General features: G+C 35.7%; 1 protein-coding gene across 1 annotated transcript; it reads left to right on the forward strand.

Annotated features, from left to right (window-relative positions):
• Nucleotides 1-380: 380 nt before the first annotated feature.
• LOC124913418 (keratin, type I cytoskeletal 9-like) lies at nt 381-1767 on the forward strand. The gene is made up of 4 exons (XM_047453997.1): nt 381-457; nt 546-1064; nt 1122-1659; nt 1756-1767. Exons 1-4 carry the CDS (start codon nt 381-383, stop codon nt 1765-1767), a joined length of 1146 nt encoding a protein of 381 aa, XP_047309953.1.
• The last annotated feature ends 21825 nt before the right edge of the window (nt 1768-23592 follow it).

The following is a 23592-nucleotide window of genomic DNA, read 5'->3' on the forward strand; positions in this document are numbered from 1 at the left end:
TCTGTAACTTCTACAAGACTCGCTTCAAGAAGAATGTGTTTTTTTTTGTGAGAAAACTGTCTTGTTGATGAATATTTTGAAGTTTATGTTTAATTAAGTATATATTGTTGTGTCTGTTTTAAGTTTATTTATTTATATTTTGTGGTATGAATGAATTTATATTATGTAGTATGAATGATATTGTTGTTTAAGTATCCAATATTTATTAATATTTTTTTGGTCAATTATATTTTGTAATAACATATTAGTTAAGATATTAGATTTAATTTATAATAATTTAAAATTATTTTAGTCTAAATATGTTAATTAAAAAAACATTTTTTTTTATTATTTTGTATATTTTAAAAATAATAAATATAATTTTACACTTTAATCGAGTAATGGGGTACCCGTCGGGTATCGCTACCCTACAAATCGGGAATGGGGATCTAAATAGACATGTCGGGTTCGGGGTCGGGTATTAAAATGAAAATCGGGTTCGGGGATGGGTACTTCACTACCCGGCGGGTAGGGTACCCATTGCCATCCCTACCAGGGATTATCAGATCTGAGAGAGAAACCTCAAATGACAAAGATGCTGAAGAGAGTTCTTCATCTGAGGGGGAACATGATCAAAATGATAGAACAGTCAAGCCTCTACCATTTCCTGATATTAATGCTGGTAACCTCCATGAAAATATTCTCAATCCTCTTCACAACAAGGGAAATCTGTATGAAAGATTTCAGAGAGCAGAAAGGGAGCTGGAAGAAGAAGAGCGGAATAAAACTGGAAATGAGTCTGAGAAGGATGAACCGGAGAAATCCCTGCAGATTCACACCAAAGTTAACCATATTCAAAGCATGGCAGCAGATTCACAAGATAATTCATCCAATGAAGGATCCTCTACTGATGGTACCAAGCTTCTGAAGTCGATGACATCTCTACTTACCTCTCTTCAAACGAATGTGATAACTATGAGATCAAATATGTTAAAGATTTTGAAGACCCAGAAAGAAGACATAAAAGAATTTGCTGAATGTGTCAAAATCCTTAAAGAGTTGGATAATACACTGAAGAAAAATACGTATGAGACTCATGGCTCAAATTCAAATTTCTCCAAATTTGAAAAGAAGCTATTCAGTCGTCAATCGAAAATGATGAGTCTTGAAAGACAAATTAATCTTGATAATCATCGTGAGGTCATGGAATCAATGGAACTATTCAAGAATCAGATGATTGAAATTCAAGGTAGCCTGAGAAGATCTGATGGTGAAAGAATGGAGTATGCCGACTCCATTGCAAGGAAATTTCAAGAGAAAGAAAATGCGAAAGCTGCTGCTGAAAAAGAAAAAATTTGTATCACTCAAGGTGAGCCTAGCAGAAGAGGTGACAGTGTATCAACCGGCACCAGATCTAAGTGTGCGCCAACAAACGATGAAAATTCAAGGCCAACTAAAAGAGGTGGAGGTCGAAGCGGTGGTGATCGCGGAGGCCAAAGTAGTAGTGGTGGTCGTGGTGGGCGATCTGGTAGTGATCGCGGAAGTCGTACCAGTGGCGGTGATCGTGGTGGGAGATCTAGTGGAAGCGGTCATGGTGGTCGTGCTCTTCCTCCGTTTAAAAACCTTCTAACTGGTGAAGGGATAAGCGGTGGAGGATTTACCTATCCAATCGATCCTCGAGTGAAAAGGGAAGAACAATAATCTCCTTTCTCCTACTTTGTTAAGTTTTAAACTATGTTTCTTTGACTATGTTTTTGGAATATTGGTTTTTGAAAGGGTTATATGTGATGGATGAACAAGTTTTACCATGCATTTAAATGATGAATGCTTAATTTGTTATCTATACAATGTTTCAATCTCATCATCAAAAAGGGGAAAATGGTTTGGTCAAATTATTTTAACTAAGTGTTGAAATAGTTTGACTATTGGAATTTTGATGATGAAATGATGAATGGATTATATATGCATCTAATTGTTTTTGATGCAGGTGTTCGAAATCAGATTTCTTTAGACTTGGTTCTAATGAGGTTCATTAGACCGATTTGGTATTAGATGCATGGTGTTAGACGTGAAGTCTAACTAGCGAAGTTAGACGTATAGTTTAACTAAGCGGTGTTAGACGTGCAGTCTAACTGGAGTAATTAGACGTGCAGTCTAACTCGTGGAGTTAGACGTGTAGTCTAACTCGTGGAGTTAGACGTGCAGTCTAATGGACTCGTAATTAGACGTGCAGTCTAACTCGTAGAATTAGACGTGCAGTCTAATGGACTCGTAATTAGACGTGTAGTCTAACTCGTGAAGTTAGACGTGCAGTCTAATAGAACCATAATTAGACGTACAATCTAACTCGTGGAGTTAGACGTGCAGTCTAATGGATTGTGAAAGTTAGATGTGCAGTCTAACTCCTTCAGACTAGTCTGAAGTGGAACCGTAATTAGACGTGCAATCTAACTCATGGAGTTAGACGTGCAGTCTAATAGAAAGAGAAAGTTAGACGTAGTCTAACTGTTGAAAGTTAGACGTACAATCTAACTGGTGAAAGTTAGACGTGTAGTCTAACTCCTTCAGATTAGTCTGAAGTGATTGTAATTAGACGTAAGCTAATCCCATTAGACTAGGTGGTCTAATGGATTATGTTATTAGACGGGGACGTTTGATTTCATTAGACGAGGTCGTCTAATTGAAATACGTTTAATGCTTTGCTTAAGTAGTTGCTTGAAGCTAGCACCCGCCTACCTACGTGCTATAGCTGTACGCTACTCCTGCTCCACTTTTTAGTGAAGATTAGTACGACAGCCCGATGCAACCAATCAACTAATGACACGTAAGAGAATATCCTTCCCACTACTTGTTTTGCAGGTAAATCCCTGAAGAATATTAGGCGCACTACCTGTTTTGTACGGCCACGATCCTTGTATTCAGAGTTTACTGTGTACTATGGAGGCGTTCCAATGGAAGAGTGCCACGTATCATTATGAAGATTCGACCGTTGATACCTGTGCCTTATTTAAAGAATCTAAAGGACAATGGACAATCTCTCGAGCATTCAATCTATCATTCGTCTTCTAAGAAAAATCCTTAAAATCAAGCTTTTGAATATTCAAACTGTTAGCTGCTTTCCTGATTGTATCGTGTGTTAATCAATAGAGAGTTAGAATCAAAGCATCATTTTAGTTGAGTGATATTCATCATATTGTAAGTTGAACAGAGTCTGTTCTGTTCAACAGTGAGCTATTCTTACAAACTGTATTTGATTCAAAGCATATTATAGTGAATCCTTCTGGTGGTTGGAAGAAGGGGTGACGTAGGAGAGTTTCTCCAAACATCCATAAACAAACTGCTGTGTTGTTCATTTTTGTCATCTTCTCATTCTTGATCATAAGCTTCAAACCTAAGTAAACATTTCCGCACTTGATTCTGTTTCAAGTGTTTACAAGGGTTTGCGTAGAATAGAAAGTGAATCAAATCTCTAACAAGATTTCTTTCAAACCGTTTTTCATAATCCATCATCAATTGCCAGACCCCGTCTCTATTGATAAAGCCGATCCTATCAAAACACGAATCAAGCGTTTGGACATCCAAAATAAGCGAAGGTATGGGATGATCGTTAAAGAAAATCCTTAAGCTAAGAAATAATATTGTATGACTTTTTGACATTAGCTGGGGAGACGTTAAATACACACTATTTTGTTAAGATCCCTGGTGTGAGGATCAACCGCTAATTAATAAAGAAGAATTTAGAAACGTGAGGATCAGATGGGACTTCCTAGCTGTCAAGGTCAAAGACATTAAAGACGGGCTATGAAATTCTCTCCTTAGACGAATACCGGTGGGGCATCACATTCTCGAACATATCAGTAACATCCAATTCAACGAAAGAATAGACGTACACTGATGGAAAGCCGAGGAAAATGGGAAGATGATTTCAAGCTAAGTGTAGAACACCATTCAAGAGAAGGAGCAAACAATAGTTTGGGCTAATCTAGTCCGATCGTCATAGGTTATCTCGGGACACCAATTCATCTTATAGCTGTTGGCTTTGACTATTGGATCTTTCTAAGAACAGTTATGAAGATATGAAACTCTAGAAATAGATATTTGCTAAAGAAGAAAAAGTCTTTAAAATCTTAAGTGTTGTATATTCAACCTTTACAAACAACCCTTATATAAGAGTAATTAGCATAGAACCCTAAATTACTTATACATATAGGCCCAAGCCCATTAATAATTAAATAAACCCTAATGGTATAAAAGACAATTAAGGCATACAACTTTCAATTTTAAGACAATCAATGCTTAAACTCACAATCTCCCCCATAAACTTAATTTTGTTCGAGATTCTTCACGCCGAGCAGCTCTCGCATCTCTGCAAATTTGACTCTTGCTAGTGCCTTAGTAAGAATGTCTGCACACTGCTCTCTAGTTCTTACGAACTCTACAACGATCTGTCGATTCTCGACACATGCACGGATAAAATGGAACCGAGTGTCGATGTGTTTGCTACATCCATGAAATACCGAGTTCTTCATTAATGCTATTGCGGATTTGTTGTCAACATAGAGGGTTACTGGCCTCGGCTTGCATCCGAGCATCTCGCTCAACAAGTTTCTTAGCCAAAGTCCTCGGGACGACGCTACAGTAACTGCCATAAACTCCGCCTCACATGAAGATAAAGCAACAGTTCGTTGCTTTTGAGATTACCACGTGATCAGATTCCCGTTGAGATATAACATCATCCCTCTAGTACTTTTTCTATCGTCTGTGTCACAATTTAGGTCGCTGTCAATAAAAACAACGAGTTCTTCAACTTCTTGTCTTCTTCTTAACTAAATCCCATAACTCGTCATTCCCTTCACGTAACGAAGAATGTGTTTTACTGCCTGTTGGTGTAGAGTGGTAGGCTTCTTCATGTATCGACTCACTATGCCAATTGCATAGGAGATATCGGGTCGAGTGTGCGTCAAGTACCTAAGACACCCGATGATATGCCTATACTCCTTCGGATCCACTATGCTTTCTTCCACATCCTTTCCGAGCTGTAACTTTGTTTCCATTGGATACTTGCTCGAGTTAAAATCCTCCATTGCAAACTGTTTCAACATCTTCTTTGCATAAGTTTACTGCTTAACCTCGATGCTATCTATCTTCTGGTCCACCTCGATACCAAGATAGTACGAGAGTAGCCCAAGATCACTCATCTCGAATTCCTTCATCATCTGTTTTTTGAACTCCTCAACACCCTTGATGCTTGATCCTATCACAATCAAGTCGTCGACGTATACGCCAACAATGAGTACTTCTTCTCCATGGTTTCTAGTGTACACAACTTGCTCTTGAGAACACTTCATGAAACCAAGACTCATCATTCTCTTGTTGAGGCAAGTGTTCTACGCCCTTGGTGTTTGACGTAGTCCGTAGAGAGCCTTGTATAACATGTACACCTTGTGCTATTTATTCTTGATGATGAAGCCTTCAGGTTGGGCGACATAGACTTCTTCTTCGATGTCACCATTGAGAAATGCTGATTTGACATCCAAGTGTTGAATCTCTCATCCACGGTGAGCTGCGATGACAAGAATTAACCTAACTGTGTCAAGTTTCTCCACCGGTGTAAATGTCTCCTCAAAGTCAATGCCTTGCTTCTGCACATAACCTTTTGCTACCAATCTCGCTTTGTGCTTAAGGATGTTGCCTTCGTTGTCTCTTTTCAACTTGAAAACCCACTTTAACCCTATAGTCTTGTGACCGGATGGTAAATCGGTGAGCTCCCATGTCTTGTTCTTCCTGATAGACTCGAGCTCTTTATTCATGGCCTCATTCCACGACTCTTCAACTACCGCCTCGTGATATGTTGTTGGCTTGTCGGTAATGAGTAACAAAAATTCATCAAGATCCATCTCTACTAGTGGTGCTTCCGCGTATACATCAGCGAGGGAACGAAGTTTAATGGGGCCAACTTCGGTTGTGGACTCCCCTAAGCTCTCTTGATGACGATGTGAGTTCGATGTACCTGTTATGTTTTCCATCTCCACTAGGTTGTCGTCATCTCGTAGGATTCTGAATTCCAAGGAATTTTGTACGAGCTCGTTGTCATCGTTGCACCACTCCCACTTCTTTTCCTCTTCGAACACGACATCTTTGCTCACACGAATTTTCCCGCAAACTTGATCAAGAAACCTGATAGGATCGGCTTTATCGATAGAGACGGGGGTCTGGATAAGGATGAAGGCTTATGAAAAACGGTTTGAAAGAAATCCTGTTAGGGATTTAATTCATTTTCTATTCTACGCAAACTTGTGTAAACACTTGAAACGGATTTAAGGCGGAATTGTTTACTTGGGTTTGAAGCACAAGATGAAATATGAAAAGATGACAGAAAAGAACAACACAACAGTTTGTTTATGGATGTTCGGAGAAACTCTACTACGTCACCCCTTCTTCCAACCACCGGAAGGATTCACTATAATATGATTAGAATCACTATTGAACAGAACACTTTCTGTTCAATTACAAGATGAAGAATATCACTCAGCTAAAGGTGTTTTGATTCTAGCTCTCTCTCTCGATTCATACACAGTACAATCAGAAAGAAGCTTCACAATATTCAAAGGCTTGAATTCTTTGTAGTTTTAGTAAGCAAGATTGGCAAGTAACAGGTGCTTCGTCCGTTGTCCTTAGGATTGGTTAAATACTGAGCAGGAGCTAACTGTCGAAACTTCAAGAATGATACGTGACACTCTTCCATTGGAAAGCCTCCATTGTACACAGCGGGTTCTGAGCACAAGGATCGTGGTCGTACATTACTGGTAGTGCGCCGAATATTCCATCAGGGATGTACCTGCAAAACAAGTAATTTGATGAAAATTCTCTTACGTGGCATTCCCTGATTGGATGAGTATAGCTGCTGTACTAATCTTCACTAGAAAGTGGAGCAGAAGTAGGGTACAACTATAGCACGTGGGTAGGTGAAATGCTAGATTCAAGCATACTGCTTAAACTGAGCATTAGACGTATTTCAGTTAGACGGATTGTGAAAATCAGTTTAATGAAATAAGTCATCTCAACTGAGTTAGACTACACGTCTAATTCTGGTTCTACCTCAGACTTGTCTGAAGGAGTTAGATGAACGTCTAACTTTCACTAATTAGACTGCACGTCTAACTCCACTGAGTTAGACTGCACGTCTAATTCCGCATAAATTAGACTACCCGTCTAATTGCAAATATATTAAACTACACGTCTAACTCCAATGAGTTAGATCGTACGTCTAATTTCGAATATCAATTAGACAACCCGTCTAATTACAAACATATTCTACCTCAAACTTATCCGTTTCATATTTCATCCACTCTAATGCACATTCTCAATATTTCAAAGAATTCGGTCGGACTTCAGCAAGTCCAGCAAGTGTCGGAGTCTAGGACCACATTTATTAGAAGACTTCGGTCTTCCCGCTCCGCAATCAGTCCTTCCTTTGGCCCAACACGCTAGGTGCAGCAAAAGGGCCATTTTTCTTCCGGACATACTCTTGAATGTCTTCAAACAACCAAGCCCAGTCCTTTATCTAGACCAACAACACATGTGCAACAACATAGCCATGTCTTCTAACTACCTTCCTGGCTGGTGGTCGGTTGTTCGGTTGCTGGTTGAGCCCTTTGATTATGTGCTGGAAATTTTATGGAGTGTCTTCCAAAACAAGTGAAACACTTTGGCATTCGTTCTTCCTCTTTATTTGTACCGTGGCAGCAACATTATAATTTTCCAAGGCCTTTTCTAGCTAGTTGCCTTGTATTATGTTGACCCGCGACCGAGGGGTACCCTGTTGGACCATGAAAGTGTGCCAAGTAATGACACGTTCGTCCCCTGTCTCAAGCAGCAAATGTGGGTCATAAAAACCTAATTCTTGGACGGGTTCTTGAACAAGTTCTTGAACTTCTTGCTGATTAACTGGGCCATGAATATTTTGGAGTTGCACTTATGATTGGGCTCCCAATTTTCATTGCAAGTATAGCGTCGGTCTTCCTTGGGATCGGTTGTCCGGCTTGTGCTCGGCCAGACCGTGTTAACAATGCATGGTTTGGGCAGCAGCGGATGCTTGGTGCTGTACAAGGGCCTGCGACCGAATCGTAATAAGAGATCTTTCTTGAATGCATGCCATATCAAGGCTTCCATATGGTTGCGATTCTGCACATATGATTTACGCCACACTCTTGCCTCTTTTGAAAAGTGAGTGCGGACAATGTCCAGTTTTGTGGCATCATTCGTCTTGCTCACCCTAAAGACTTGCAAGGAAAATAAGAGCCAAGCCTCCAAATCAGTCCCATCAAATTCAGGAATTTTAACATTTGTGAACCGGGTTGGAGGAAGGTTGCAAGAAGCATTAACATTGGGTCGGGTGTAGGGATCTTAGCCATTATTTAATGCACCTCTTTCAATGGTTGTCAAGCTTTTTCTAGCAGCATACCTTCTGTCCATATTATTTCTCAGTTCGGTCATATGCTGTTTAAGGTCCGCATGCATAGCAACCGATTCGGTCGTGTGTTGTTGCAGGGCAGCTTGCATGGAGGCATATTGTTGGGATAGCCCTTCGAGTAGGGTCTTAAGAGCGACCATCTTTGTTTGCTACCGATTTTCTTTCATTTGAGGATCGTCTTGCTCTGATACCAAGAATGTTACGACTTGTTTCGTAAGGTGTGCTTATGGGTTCAAGAATCAAGTTCTTGATCTTAGGATCGGTGAAAATTCTATAATCAAAGGGCAGCGGAATGTTTTGATAGAGAATTTGGGGGGAGGGGATAGAAGAACCAAGGGTGCGCAGAGAAATAATGTTTGTCTATGCCAAATAGTCCATAGTAAATAATAATAGACAAATGGGGCCGAAATTCATATCTTCATTATTCCATTCATGGGTCCTTAGGGAAGAAAGACCAATCTTATATAGTTGATGTCTTACCTCAGAATATTCGGTTACAACAAATACTAGAAAATAACAGAATTCGGTTTGTAAAATAGAAAAGGAAAGCAAAACAAAATATTAATCCAACAAAATAGAAATCTGGCCCATGTGCACAATAGGACCGAGAATGGGTGCCGAGAAAGGTTGCTGGAATTATTCTAGGACCGAGGCCTTGATTTGTAGACCCTAGCACAATCCCAAACACACTTGAATGAAAATTCACAAAAAAATGATGTTCTTATGCTCATCAATTGTGAATTTCTACTTGCGTTCTAATTTCTCCCCTCCTTTAATTTAAATGAGCTCTAAATCTATAAATTAGAGTAAATAGATGTTTTTATCATAGTATAAAGTTTAAAGACCATCTTAAACAATTTAAAAAGTCTAAGGACTTAAACAATATTTCATCATCATCTTATGATTTAAATAAATACCAGTGACACCGGTATCCGATTAATTCGATGCAACCACTACAGGCACTATCTGTATCCCACTCATGAAGTAACACCTATACAAAAAGTAAATCATTACCTTTCTCATTTGTTGGTTTTTTCTCTTTGTACATGTGGCGCTTTCTTAATGGATACATGCACTACATGTACTGGTAGCATCGAACTAACCCAGTGACACCCATTTTAAGGTATCGATTTCTTTGTTATTTCTTCATTTCCTTACAACTTGCTTTCTTGATATTGATCTTGAGTTTTAATATGATATTAGAGAATAATATGATTATTCAAGTTCCATCAGAGTATTAAACGCTGTTTCAAATAAACTTCTTACAACTAAAGGAGTGACGAGAACGATGAAATCAATGAATGTAAACGAAATTAGTGAAGATACTTCAAGTTCGGATCAGGTCAAAATGAACATAATTTATTTCAATTGCAAAAGGACATTAACAATCTTACACAAGGTAATATGCATGTTGAAAAATACTTCTCTAACATGAGTTTCTGGTGGAATGAATTTAGATGCATTAATCCATTGCCAATATGTAAGTGCAAAGAAATGATTAACAAATGATGTAGGGTTTCAGATCAAGTATATTTGGAAGATGTTAAAAAATGTCTTTGTCAATTCCTTACAAGATTGAATGAGTCATATTTTTTGTTTGTGATCTTGTTCAAGACATCAATAAAGCGTATTCTGATATCCTCTTTGTTCAACAACAAAGATAAATTAGTGAGATTGGAAATAAATAAATGGAGCATATGGCTATGTCATACAAAGATTTAGTCTCAAACAAGAATCAAAATCTTGGAAGATAAAAAATTCTAATATCAGAAATGGAATAAAGTGATAATAACAAAGAAAACAAAGCATATCTTCTTTGTACTCACTGTAACCTAAATGGAAATCTAAAAAAGGGATGTTTTCAAGTTATTAGTTATTTAGACTAGTTCAAAAGGAATAGAGAAAATAAGAAAAAGAAGTTAATATACATTATAACTGCAACAACCCTTTCAATCTCGAATTAAGATGTTAAAGAAAAAAAAAGAGATGATAAAGAAACAAAGATCACGGAAATCATAAAAAACATTATGGCAATGGTGAGCACTAGTGAGAAAATGGTCATTACCGAAAGTACAATCTCTCGGTAATGGCCATATATCTGTCGGTATAGCCATAATACTAAAAGTTTGGGTAACTCTCGTTATTTGTCGGTATTGTGGCTTTCGGTAAATCTAATAGGGTATTTACCGAGAGATTTCATAAATCTCTCTGTTTAGAAACTAGAGAGAAAACCGAAAGTTATTTGAAAAACTCTCGGTTTTTCCCTCGCAAGAAAAACCAAGAGATTATCTATTATCTCTCGGTTTTTCTTGCGAGGGAAAAACTGAGAGTTTTTCAAATATTTTTTCGATTTTTCCCTCGTAAGAAAAATCGAGAGATAATAGATAATCTCTTGGTTTTCTCTTAGAACGAAATCGAAAGTTATTTGAAAAGCTTTTAATATTGTCCCAAGAGAAAAACTGAGAGATTATCTATTATCTCTTGGTATTGTCCTGGTAAATTGCTCAAATAGGCCGGCCATTTTTTACGCAACCAAAACTTGTTCAACAAAACCAAACATATACCATACCATTCATAAACAAAAAGATCATTATAATTCCAAAATTCTAAACCAAACCCTGTTATCAGCCAAACCAAAACGTTTATAATTGTTCAAAAATAACTACAATGTACTAACTGTCTAGGGGTGTTGATACTGCCCCATTAATAATTCAATTTGTTGTTCATATTTCTCCATTCTTTGCGCCATTTCCCTCTCCCTTTCCTCCCTTTCCTCCTCCCTTTCCCTCTCCCTTTGTGCCCTTTCTGCCTCCCTTTACGCCCTTTCCGCCTCCCTTTGCGCCCTTTCCGCCTCCCTTTGCGCCCATTTTGCCTCCCTTTGCGCTCTTTCCTTATTCCTCATTTGAATGTCCTCCATTGCTAACGCCATTTGTCTCACTTTTACCTTAAGTTTTTCATTCTCCTCCAACAATAACCGATTAGTGGGTCATTGAGAATTTTTGCCACTCTGAAAATCCTCTCGAAAGTGTGTGGGCTGGACGACGATCCCATACCGATCACTGTCCCATGCATTTGGCGTCTGAACACTTTCTCCGTCAAGTCGAAGTCTGAAATATCTGGTTTGTTGTTTCTTACTTCTTTCATCTCTTCCCGCACATTTGAAATTAATTTTCATTTATATAAGCTATATATAATTTTATGAAATTTTCAATTAAAGTAATTTAACTTACAATCTTCTCTTGCGCTCTTTCGTCTGGGATCGGGTTTGGGTTTTCTTTTATAGCTTTCGGAGTACGAGTCCTCTTGTGAAGGCCCGTCCTATTTCACCCGCATGTTAAAATAAATGATTTATGAAATTATTAAAATTCTTTATATTAATTTATTTGAAATAATGTACATACCAAAATTTTCTCCACTTGTGAAAATGACCTACTTCTCATATGATGCAAGAATTTCAATTTATTCCTGATCACAACATTGATACCATTGTTTCTCTGCATTTGAAATAAAAATGAAGTTAGAACAAGTGTTATCAGTTTTTATTTCAACTATGAAACGTACCTTAAATTTATCTGTGAAGTAATGGTTCTAACACACGAACTCCCAATCAGCTGGATCGTAGTCACATGGGGGAATTGACAAGTATCATTGTCTCATCTCCGAGATGAACCCGAATATAATCCTTGTTCAAATCAGAGCACCACCTATCCCATATCTGTCTAGCATGTGCCAATTCGGTCGCTCGATATTGATCAATATGACCATCTGTACTTTGAACGGATCCTGAAAAATAAAACATTCAAATGTTATAAAAAATAAATGTATAAGTATTTTATTACCGTCATAGAAAGCCAAAGTGAATCCAATTGGTCAACACTTAATGCCTTCCACTTTAACAAACGATGTGAGATGGCTAAGGGGGCCCACACCACCAACCCCAAATGTTTAGACCACATGCATCTACCATCATTGTTGGTCCTCCCATCTACCTCTCTAAAAGTCAGAGCAATCTTCGACCACAGTGGCCTCCTCGATAGAGCAATATTCAGAGCAATCTTCGACCACAGTGGCCTCCTCGATAGAGCAATATTTTTGTTCTTCCCTCGTCTCTTATGGGTGGAAGATTCTGCAAAATAGCAAATTCAGTATTAGGTGTAAATCAATACAAACAATAAATATGTATAAAAATGTTTCCTATCAATAATGGGCCCTGAGTGGATTGGTGCTCATGATCCTCCTCCTGACACTCCTGATCAGAAAATATACTCTCAATAAACTCTTCACCCTTATCCTCCTCATGTGTACCACATGTTGGGTCAACAATAGCTAATGGGTCCACAATATACAATGTGTCTCTAGAAGACTCTCTCGGATCTTAAGGTGATCTGCCTATGCAAGTAGGTTCTGGAATGTCCTGTTTAGTTTCTTCGGTGTTTTACGTATACCCTTTCAAATAGTTTGCTTGCAACCACCATCCATCCTTCATGCAAACACATGTCATTAATAAATTGGAGAATAATTAAAGTAAGAACACTAAAGTAAAAACATAAATCTAGCTAATTAATCTTAACTAGATATTTATAAACCGTGAATTTATTTTTGTCACAATCTTCCAACCGAGTCGTGATGTCATATAAGAGGTGTAAAATACTTGTTTTGATTGACTCGCCAATATATATGAGTCCTGACTTTGGGTTTTCAAAATCCGGTTTACATTGATACTTATGAATCCATATTTATCCACTTTCACTCCTCATTCCCCAGAATGTGTATCAAACTACTTACACTTAAATAAGACAACTCGTTTGTGAGAAAAGTATTGTATTTGGATTATATCTATTAAAACTTTATAGCATGACATAGTATCTGACCCGTTGTATCATTCAATATCACTCCTCTATTTTGAGTGGTCAAACTTTCGTCGTATTTTTTTGTACATAATTTGTATCTATTTATTTTATACCAAACATACATACATGGGTACATAGTTGAACATTCCCTTTAGATCTTAAGGTCTCTTGATATATCGTTATCTTCTACTAATTGAGAGACCTATATATACTTTCACGAAATTTATTCATTAATTGTAAAATCAAAATAAAGTTATAAGATATGGTTCTAAATCTACTCAGTCTATGCTTAAACTAGGTGGTATATGTTTCTTCACGGGACTCATTGTTATTGCAATACTACATATACTCTCTGTAAATAGATTGAATATTAAACATCATACTCTTTAATGCTAATTAATAAGATGTACTATTACCAAAAATATTGAATCTTACATGTAAAAAAGTTCTGATTCGGGACAATTTTTCAAAATGTATGAATGAGCCGTCACTCGATCGTTATAATCCAAGTTGTATATTTTTCCGTTGGATAGGTCTTCCAATGATGAAAATATTGAATGGCCCGAGATTGAAGTTTGTGCATGTTCTTGGTCGTCCTCCTCCATATACCTGACACATAAGCCAATATTCTCATTTACAGGATAGCTCTCACTTATTGAGGCTTCGGGTTGGTTTTTATTCAGAAAATATATTTTCATTGTACCCATGTAATGTTCTATCAGAAACATCCATCGATACTGGACAGACCTTTCAAGCAAAGCTTCAAATGATAAGTGAACCGGGAGATGCATCATGATGTCGAAGATTGATGGTGAGAAAATCATTTCAAATTTGTAAAGTGTCGTTATAATATCCAAGTAAAATTGTTCGAGGTCTGCTACAATCAACTCTTTGGAGAACAACAAACAAAAGAACCGGGACAAATTTACTACAGCATCATACACATAATCTACGGGTTGTTAAAGGAATAAGATATTCCAATAAAATGTGACAATCATGGCTCTTTAATCCCGTAATCTTCTTCTTTTCCAAATTTACACAACCTCCAATATTTGAGCAAAAACCATCAGGCAACTTAAGATCCTTCAAGAAATTACAAACACGTTTTTTATGATCAAAGGACAAAGTGAAAGGCATTTCTATATGATGAACCACTCCTCCATCATTTACAGGATGTAACCATTGTTTTATTCCTAAAAGTTATAAATATGTACGGGATTTATGACCATCCTTAATCTTCTCTTTCACATTCATTATTGTTCCCAACACGCTATCACAAATATTTTTCTCAATATGCATCACATCCAAATTATGTTTCAATAATAGTGATCTTCAATAAAGCAAATAGACAAAATTCTATGTTTGTTCTAATTGTCTCCCCATGTTTCATGATATATCTTGGTTTTCTTACTCTGATCTGTAGTAAGAACTGTGTCTTCTAAGTCTCGTACTTGCTCGAAAATTTCTTGCCCCGTTAACAATTTCGAGGGCTCTTTATAATCTGTTCGACCATCAAACGACTTTTTATCCCTTCTGTATTTGTGGTTTGGTGGAAGGAAGCGTCTATGACCCATGTAACATTGTTTCTGACCATTAATTAATCGAAGAGATATAGTGTTGTTGTTATAATAAGGAAAAGAAAATTTTCCTTTCGCACTCCACCCTGATAAATTCACGTACACTAGAAAGTCGTTAATGACATAAATTTCTCATTTTGATTCTTTCGAACTACCCCACTTGTTTGGTCAACTTTCCATCTAAAAAGGTCACAAACTCTGCAAGACTCCAAATTTTTGTCATCCTTCCAAAATAGCATGCAATTGTTCTTACATGCATCTATCTTCTCATACATAAGCTTGCTATCTGTAATGAATTTTTACATTCGTAGTATGAGTTTGGCAATTGAGCGTCCATCGATAATATGTCTTCTTTAAGTAGACGCAACAACATATCGAACGAAGCATTTGTCCATTGACCGACATTTTTTATGTGAAGGAGTTTTAGTAGTGCCGATGATTTCGTTATTCGAGCATCTTCATATAATGACCTTTTAGAATCATTAAGCAATTTATAGAATCTCTGCGCATCTTCGACTGGTTCATGGTTGTTCGGGCCATCATTAACGTTGGAGAACATATCGTGTATAAAATCTTGCATATAATGTTTTTCATTGACCTCTTCATTGACCGTATTATTAAACTACATTCTAGGATCATTGAATTCCAGTACGCCATCCTTCTATTGACCATGATTATCATCCAAGTCACCATCATCATCATCATGATTATCATTAACCACGTTAGTAGTAAGTATCTTCTCTCCATGAAAATAAAATAATTCATAATTAAGATTTATTCCATAAATTATGAGATGAGTCTTCACATAGACTATTTCCATAGAAGTCGTGTTCAAGCATTACACGCAAGGTCATTTCACTATTTGTCGTCTTGTACTACTTATTGAAAAATCGAGGAATTTATCAACCCCTTCTTCGTAATCTGGCTGATCTCGACGTAAGCTCATCATTTTATCGGGTACTTCCAACTTTTTAATAAGATGACAAACAACCTGCATTAATTAATATTTACTTATCTTGATCTAAATATAAATTAGGCTTACATTCTCTAATATTATACCACTACTTCGACTTACATTCTCTAAATATAAATTTGGTTTAAATAAAATGTGAGTTGGTTCTCCATATATATACCTTAATCCAGTATAATACCTTAATTAATCAAGTCAAACTATACCACTTATACTCAACAAGTCAACAAATTAATCAGATTAGTATTTAACATATTTAAATCAAATCTGATTTGAGACACTATAACAAATAAACTAAAGTGTGAAATCACATGCTTCAAGCATATTTCAACAATTTTGACAAAATCTAATTACTAATTTAACATATGTATCTAATTACAAAGTCAATTCATTCATTCACAAAATTAATACATATAAAAACAATACATATGATAGGATCGATGTAATCAATAAAGACGGGGGTCTGACTATTGATAACAACTTCGGATAAACGAATTGATAGAAATCCTATTAAGGATTAATATCTCTTTCCATTCTTCGCAAATCCTTCGAACTCTTGAAACGTATTCAAGTGCAGAAATATTCTTCGGATTTGATGCTTTGAACCAATGAAAGATGAACGACAGAAAGTAAAGAACACATCGAGTTGTTTATGGATGTTCGGAGAAAACCCTCCTACGTCACCCGTTCTTCCAACAACTGGAAGGATCTCACTAGATACTTATTTGAATCAAATACAATTCACTGATCTAGTTAACTCTCTATTGAACAAAACAACGTTTGTTCAACTTACAACACACTGTTAATGACTATCAAATAGTCCAATAACTTATCTCTCAACTTCATGTAGTGATTTACAAAATACACTTGAGAAAAAAATATCTATAGAGAGAGAGTAAGTTGATTATGGATGTAAAGAACACATCGAGTTGTTTATGGATGTTCAGAGAAAACCCTCCTACGTCACCCGTTCTTCCAACAACCGGAAGGATCTCACTAGATACTTCTTTGAATCAAATACAATTCATTGATCTAACTAACTCTCTATTGAACAAAATAAATTTTGTTCAACTTACAACACACTGTTAATGACTATCAAATAGTCTAGTAACTTATCTCTCAACTTCACGTAGTGATTTACAAAATACACTTGAGAATAAAATATCTAGAGAGAGAGAGTAAGTTGATTCAAGAAATCAAGTTTTTAGAAATCTGTTGATTCAATGAGAGAGTGAGAGAGAGAGCTTCAGCTTCTGTCTTGTAATTTTCTGCTACTGGCCATCTGTTGTCTTTAGATAGCAATTTATTCTTGAAAAGATTCAATAGTCGAATCCTCCTTTTGGACACGTGGCAAGCGTCCATTGGAAGACCGTCCATAGTACACAAGTACAACAGGCACTGTGCACATGGATCGTGGTCGTACCATACTGGTAGTGCGCCAAATATTCTTCTATAATTGTCCTTCTTATAACAAGTAGTGGGAAGAATATTTACTTACGTGGCATTCATTCATTGGATGCAATTAGCTGGTTGTGAGACTGCACTGGAGAGAGTGGAGCAGAGTAACAGACAACTAGTTGATCATGGGTAGACGTATGATAACTTCAAACGGCTGCTGAAGCGAGGCATTAGACATGCTCCATTTGACATGCTCCATTAGACTGCCAAGTCTAAGAGAGTTAGACATCAACGTCTAATAGCATGTTCCATTAGACCACCAAGTCTAATGGAGTTAGACTGCCAAGTCTAACTACATATCACTTCAGACTAATCTGAAGGAGTTAGACTTGCACGTCTAACTTTACATCCCATTAGAACACAAAGTCTAATGAGGTTAGACTGCCAAGTCTAATTACATATCCCTTCAGACTAATTTGAAGGAGTTAGACTTGCCCGTCTAACTTTACATCCCATTAGAACACCAAGTCTAATGTAGTTAGACTACTAAGTCCAACTACATATCATTTCAGACTAATTTGAAGGAGTTAGACTTGCCCGTCTAATTTTATATCCCATTAGACCACCAAGCCTAATGAAGTTAGACTGCCAAGTCTAACTACAATTCATTTCAGACTAATCTGAAGGAGTTAGACTTGCACGTCTAACTTTACATCCCATTAGAACACCAAGTCTAATGGAGTTAGACTGCCAAGTCTAACTACAATTCACTTCAGACTAATCTGAAGGAGTTAGACTTGCACGTCTAACTTTACATCCTATTAGACCACCAAGTCTAATGGAGTTAGACTGCCAAGTCTAACTATAATTCACTTCAGACTAATCTAAAGAAGTTAGACTTGCCTGACTAACTTTACATCCCATTAGAACACCAAGTCTAATGGATTTAGACTACCAAGTCTAACTACATATTACTTCAGACTAATCTAAAGGAGTTAGACTTGCACGTATAACTTCGCATCCCTTTAGACCACCAAGTCTAGCTACATCCGTTGACTTTGAGACGTCTGTTCGCGCACGTTGACTTTGAGATGTTCCTACAAATTAATAAATCTCTAATTATTAATTATGATTATGCATCTGGTGAGATTCGAACCCAAGTCACCCATGTGACAGGTAGGTGTACTTACCACACCACATACGAACTCATTTATATAACTATATATTTTATAATTGATATGACTAACAATAATTGAACTTAGTTTGATCCATTTATTATCAAAAACAATTTCATCAATCATTGAAATTAAGTATGCTAAATTATTTTAAATCAATTAAAAAACTTAACCCAACCATTTCTCCCTTTTTTTATTATTTAAGCTAAATTATCAAAACCAGTTGAGTTCACGATTTAAACATAATTCAACAATTTCTAAAATCTTAACCCAACAACATTACAAGTTGATCAAACCTAATATAAATCAAACTTAAATCTAACATAAATCAAACATAACATAAATCAATCTAAAATCCAAAAAATTTAACATAAATCAAAATTAACATAAATCAAACCTAACATAAATCTAACATCAATCAAACATAACATAATCTAACATAAATCTAACAAAATATAACCTAAATCAAACCTAAAACTAACATCAATCAAACTTAAATCTAGCAAAATCTAACCTAAATCAAATCTAAAATTAACATCATTCAAACCTAAATCAAACATAAATATAACAAAATCTAACCTAAATCAAACATAAAACTAACGAATATGAAACCTAAATCTAATCATATAATAAACTAATTAAATTAACCTAGAAGTTGACTACACGTCTAACTTTTACAATCCATTATACTGCACGTCTCACTCCACGAGTTAGACTGCACGTCTAACTCCACGAGTTAGACTGCACGTCTAACTCCACGAGTTAGACTGCACGTCTAACTCCACGAGTTAGACTGCACGTCTAACTCCACGAGTTAGACTGTACGTCTAATTCATCCATTTAGACTGCACGTCTAACTTTCTTCAGTTAGACTGCACGTCTAACTTTCTTCAGTTAGACTGCACGTCTAACTCCGCTTAATTAGACTTCACGTCTAATTTCGCTAGTTAGACTACACGTCTAACTTTGTGCATCTAATGTCAAATCGGTCTAATGAATCTCATTAGAACCAAGTCTAATGAAATTGTTTTTCAATACACCTGCATTAGACGCATATACAATCCATTCCTCATTTCATCATCAAAATTCCAATAGTCAAACTATTTCAACACATTGATGGACTACATCATCTCTCCGTTTCTATACCTAGTTTACATTTCTCGCATTCTTGCTTATCCGCAATGCATTGCTCCATTTACATGATTGGTTCTTCTAGATACTCCTTTTATTCAAATTGAATCATAGATTCTTAAAAAGGGTATGAAGAGGCCGTTTTGAGTTTATTGAACGTACTAGTGTATAAAACATTGATGAGTGATGTTCATTATTATCCTTGTATTTGATCTTCAATTGAGCTATAAGGTTTTGAACTTGTGGGTTATAATCAAGAGATCATGTCTTGAATTGGAAGTTAATGAATAAGTGTGACCATCCGAAATCACGTATCCATCCTTAACATCTTTGCATACTTGAGTTGCTTTAAGATGTCATCATCTATCAAACTATAATAGGCCTCCCATCAATTAAGTGCATCATCTCTCAATTTTTATATTGAGATAAAAAATTTCACATGCTTTTATATCACAATGCATTTCTCTACTACCACGTGGTTAACTTTTGAAGTTACTCATTTTTTTGAATTAATTCAAAGATTCTTCAAAAGGATAAAATAAGGCTTATGTCCATTATGTTGAGCATACCAATGTATAGGACTTCTCTTTCTTGCATTTCTCATGATCGTTGTGAGGATCAAGAAATTCCTTCGTCTAGATGACATGATTGTCCTTATCTTGGAGCAAGGGATAGTCAAAATGTCATTAACGTGTCTTATGTAGTGATAACCCTTCATTACCTATATGTAATACAAATGTTATGTGCATTAAGTCTGATCATCTACGTGGCTTTGTGATGTTTTCAAATAGTAGATCTTGTTTTTGGTTTGTTGTGAAAACCTATGGATCTTATAAAGATGGTTAAGAAGAGAAATCACATCAATCGTATGATGACTCCTATCGTCATCTATGCACACACACGTTCCTAAAGGGAAATAGGCGCACACTTTCCAACTCGTCATTTTTATTTAAAATGAAAGTATCAAATTTGGGGTTTGTCATAAATTGTATGCATCATTATAAACATTCACTCGTCCTCTCCTTACATATGCACACAACGTTTTGCAAAGTATAAGATTGAGTCTTCTTCAAGCTCCTCCTTTCCTCGTCATTTGGTATTTCGTCTTCTTCGTTTTCTTTGGAATGTTTCTTGTTGAAACTTAGACATAAATGTCAATTAATTTTTTTTGAGATCGTCGTCCTCTTTATGTTTTTCCACTCAGACGAGTAAAAGGGCTGGCTTTGGTTGATCTTAACCATTATGACTAAGTCATTTCCTCAAAGGGCGTTATCTCGCTTAACTTGAACATCTCTTGGTGAAGCCCACAATACTTGTGACGGGGTCCAATGGCTAGCATCGTGGCATCGATCATAAAATACCTATAAAACAAACACCAAAGATAAACAACGTTTTAAAAAAAAGGCCAGAATGTACTCGTGAACGCCTATTTTAGCTATAATGCTTACACATATTTACATAAGTATAGTAGGCACGTAAAAGTATTCTGCGTGGCTAGACTATTCGGGAACGACGAACGACTAGGTCTTGGGAATCGTAACCAGGATTTTGTTTGTATGGAGAAATCATAAGAGAGAGTCCATCACCCCGTCGGAGAGCATAAAAAATCGCCAACTGAGAGTAAGCAACGTTTCAATTGAGAATTTCTCCTCATTCTCACGATGCATATCATTCAAAAGGGACATCATCGTCGATGAGAAGGATCGATCTTGTGTACTTAGGTTCGTCCTCTCGCATCATCGCTCAAATTTGAAACAGATTGTCATTCCTAATTGACTAATCTTTGTACATAATACTATAGGTGTACTGATGACGTCGCATAACGCACATCGTGTACTACCTTAAAACAAAGGGCGATGTGCCCAAAATTAATTACAATGCACGTAGAAAGGCAAAGTTGGATGATGTACCCTTTTTTGCCTTTATTTATTGATTTTTTTGTTGGACTTTTTTTGCATTTTAGATTTGTTTTTGTTGAAGGTGTAAAATATTATTCTTAAGAATGACCAAAAGATTATTTCAAGCTAAACATTCATTATCCTCATCAGAGTTGTCAATAAAGCTATACGTTAAATATCGACCCTTCCCGAGAAGGAGTTTTCGTTACTCGATAATTGCGCCCCATAACTCACCTTTTTCTCGAGTTTAGAGTGAGACGAGGAACCAAAATGGTAGGCTTGACTAAAGTGAATTTAAAAGCATCAATTTAGACTAACTTTGATTTTTTTAGAGTCGCCACCTAATTTTCTACTCGAGAAATTAGGAAAGAAAAATATTTTGCGTGTTTAAACGTATTTTAGAGATTCTGTTATTAGTTTAGTGCTTGGTTACACATGAGAAAAGGCTCACGCGTTATGTCTGGTTTGCTCGTCACATGATATTATATACTTTAAACTTTTACCCATTTAAAAGAATATTATTCTACACCTTATTTATTTATTTATCAAATCCTAAGACATGGATCTAAAGGTAATCCAAGCTTAAATATGTTTCTAGTTGTGCATTATTATGTTCCTTAGACATGCGTCTATGTCATGGTCTTAAATTTAAGACGTAATTATATAAAATAAAATCATAGTACCTATGTCTATGAGGCTCGAAAATGATATCTAGAAAAAGAAACAAAAGAGGAGTTAGTTTAAAAAGAAGTAAATGTCCAAACAAACCCTTAAATATCTTATTTATAATTTGTTTTTTTATTAGAATATTTTATATTTTAACTTATCATTAGTGTATCATCATTATCTACTATCACCTACAATTTATGCATATGGCTTTATATATATAATATATATTTTTGTTTTATTTATTTATTCATATTTGAAAGAAAACTAACTAAACAAATTTGAAAAACAAAGTGACGGATCACGGTAGGGGAATCAATTGTAGCCGAGCAATCAGCTTAATTCAGTCGGAAAAGGGATCAGATCGATCATTAGTGTCTGCTGCCACCCTATTTATCAAAACTCTCTATGACATATGAAGAATGACAATATGACAATCATAAATTAAAATGTTCATTTCGCTTGAAAGACATGTTAAATTTTACGACCGATAGTAATATATTATCAATAAAAGCATAGTGAATCTATATCTAGTGAATCTATATCTGTAATGAACAAAACTTTAGAAATAGAAAAATAGACACAAATGGCTCTCAATTACACATTCTATTTCATCGTACCACTCACTGTTGGAATTTATGGGTCACTATTATAATAAATAATTGTGCAAATGTCATCTTTTAATTAAGCCAAAATAATGTGATATAATGTGAAATTAAGTTTATAGGCTTATGGATGTATTTATCATGAATATAAAGTGAGGATACCTAATTAAACTTTCTAATTTTATGAAGGGGCTAAATTAGAAATGTTCAAACCAAAATAACTAACATTATGGTTATTTTGTAACGGTATGATCCCCAATTACTGTACGATTCATTTTTCTCTTTGCTCCCCATCAACAAAGAGAGAAAACAAATTTGACGTATCCACATCTAAAGGAAGAGAAGATTAAAAAATCTTTCAAATATAAGGAAAAATATGATGAGTAGCTTCCGCTAATCGTTAATCATAGTATTATTTTCTCATATATATTATTAGGATTTAATTCAGATAATCTAACAATTGGTATTAGAGCCATCCTAATTTAATTAAGTGAGAAATTATATCGATGTAGATATAATATACAGATTTAATTATATGATAAATTATATCGGTGTAGATAATATATTCATATTTAATTATGTGAGAAAATTATATAGATATATGCAGATTTATATGCATGAAATTATATGCATGCAATTTATATGCATAAATTTAATATGCATGGAATTTATATGCTATATGCATGCATAATAAAAGCATGTTATTAGGATTATATATATATATATATATATATATATATATATATATATATATATTAATTTGTGATAATTTCAAACAAATTTATGTAAAATATAAAGATTTATGGTTAAATAGAGGAATTGTTTGTTGATAAAATTTAGGGATATTAAGATTCTCTCCTAAGTTCGACT

The sequence above is a fragment of the Impatiens glandulifera genome, chromosome 8 (assembly GCF_907164915.1).
Source record: "Impatiens glandulifera chromosome 8, dImpGla2.1, whole genome shotgun sequence".
Lineage (NCBI taxonomy): Eukaryota > Viridiplantae > Streptophyta > Magnoliopsida > Ericales > Balsaminaceae > Impatiens > Impatiens glandulifera.

What these genes read in the sequence shown, in the direction of transcription:
- LOC124913418 (XM_047453997.1), top strand. Translation starts at nt 381, where the DNA reads ATGGGGTACCCGTCGGGTATCGCTACCCTACAAATCGGGAATGGGGAT. An exon ending in CATGTCGGGTTCGGGGTCGG is followed by an intron (nt 458 to 545) that starts GTATTAAAATGA and finishes AGGGATTATCAG; the next exon opens with ATCTGAGAGAGAAACCTCAA. An exon ending in AATACACTGAAGAAAAATAC is followed by an intron (nt 1,065 to 1,121) that starts GTATGAGACTCA and finishes GAAGCTATTCAG; the next exon opens with TCGTCAATCGAAAATGATGA.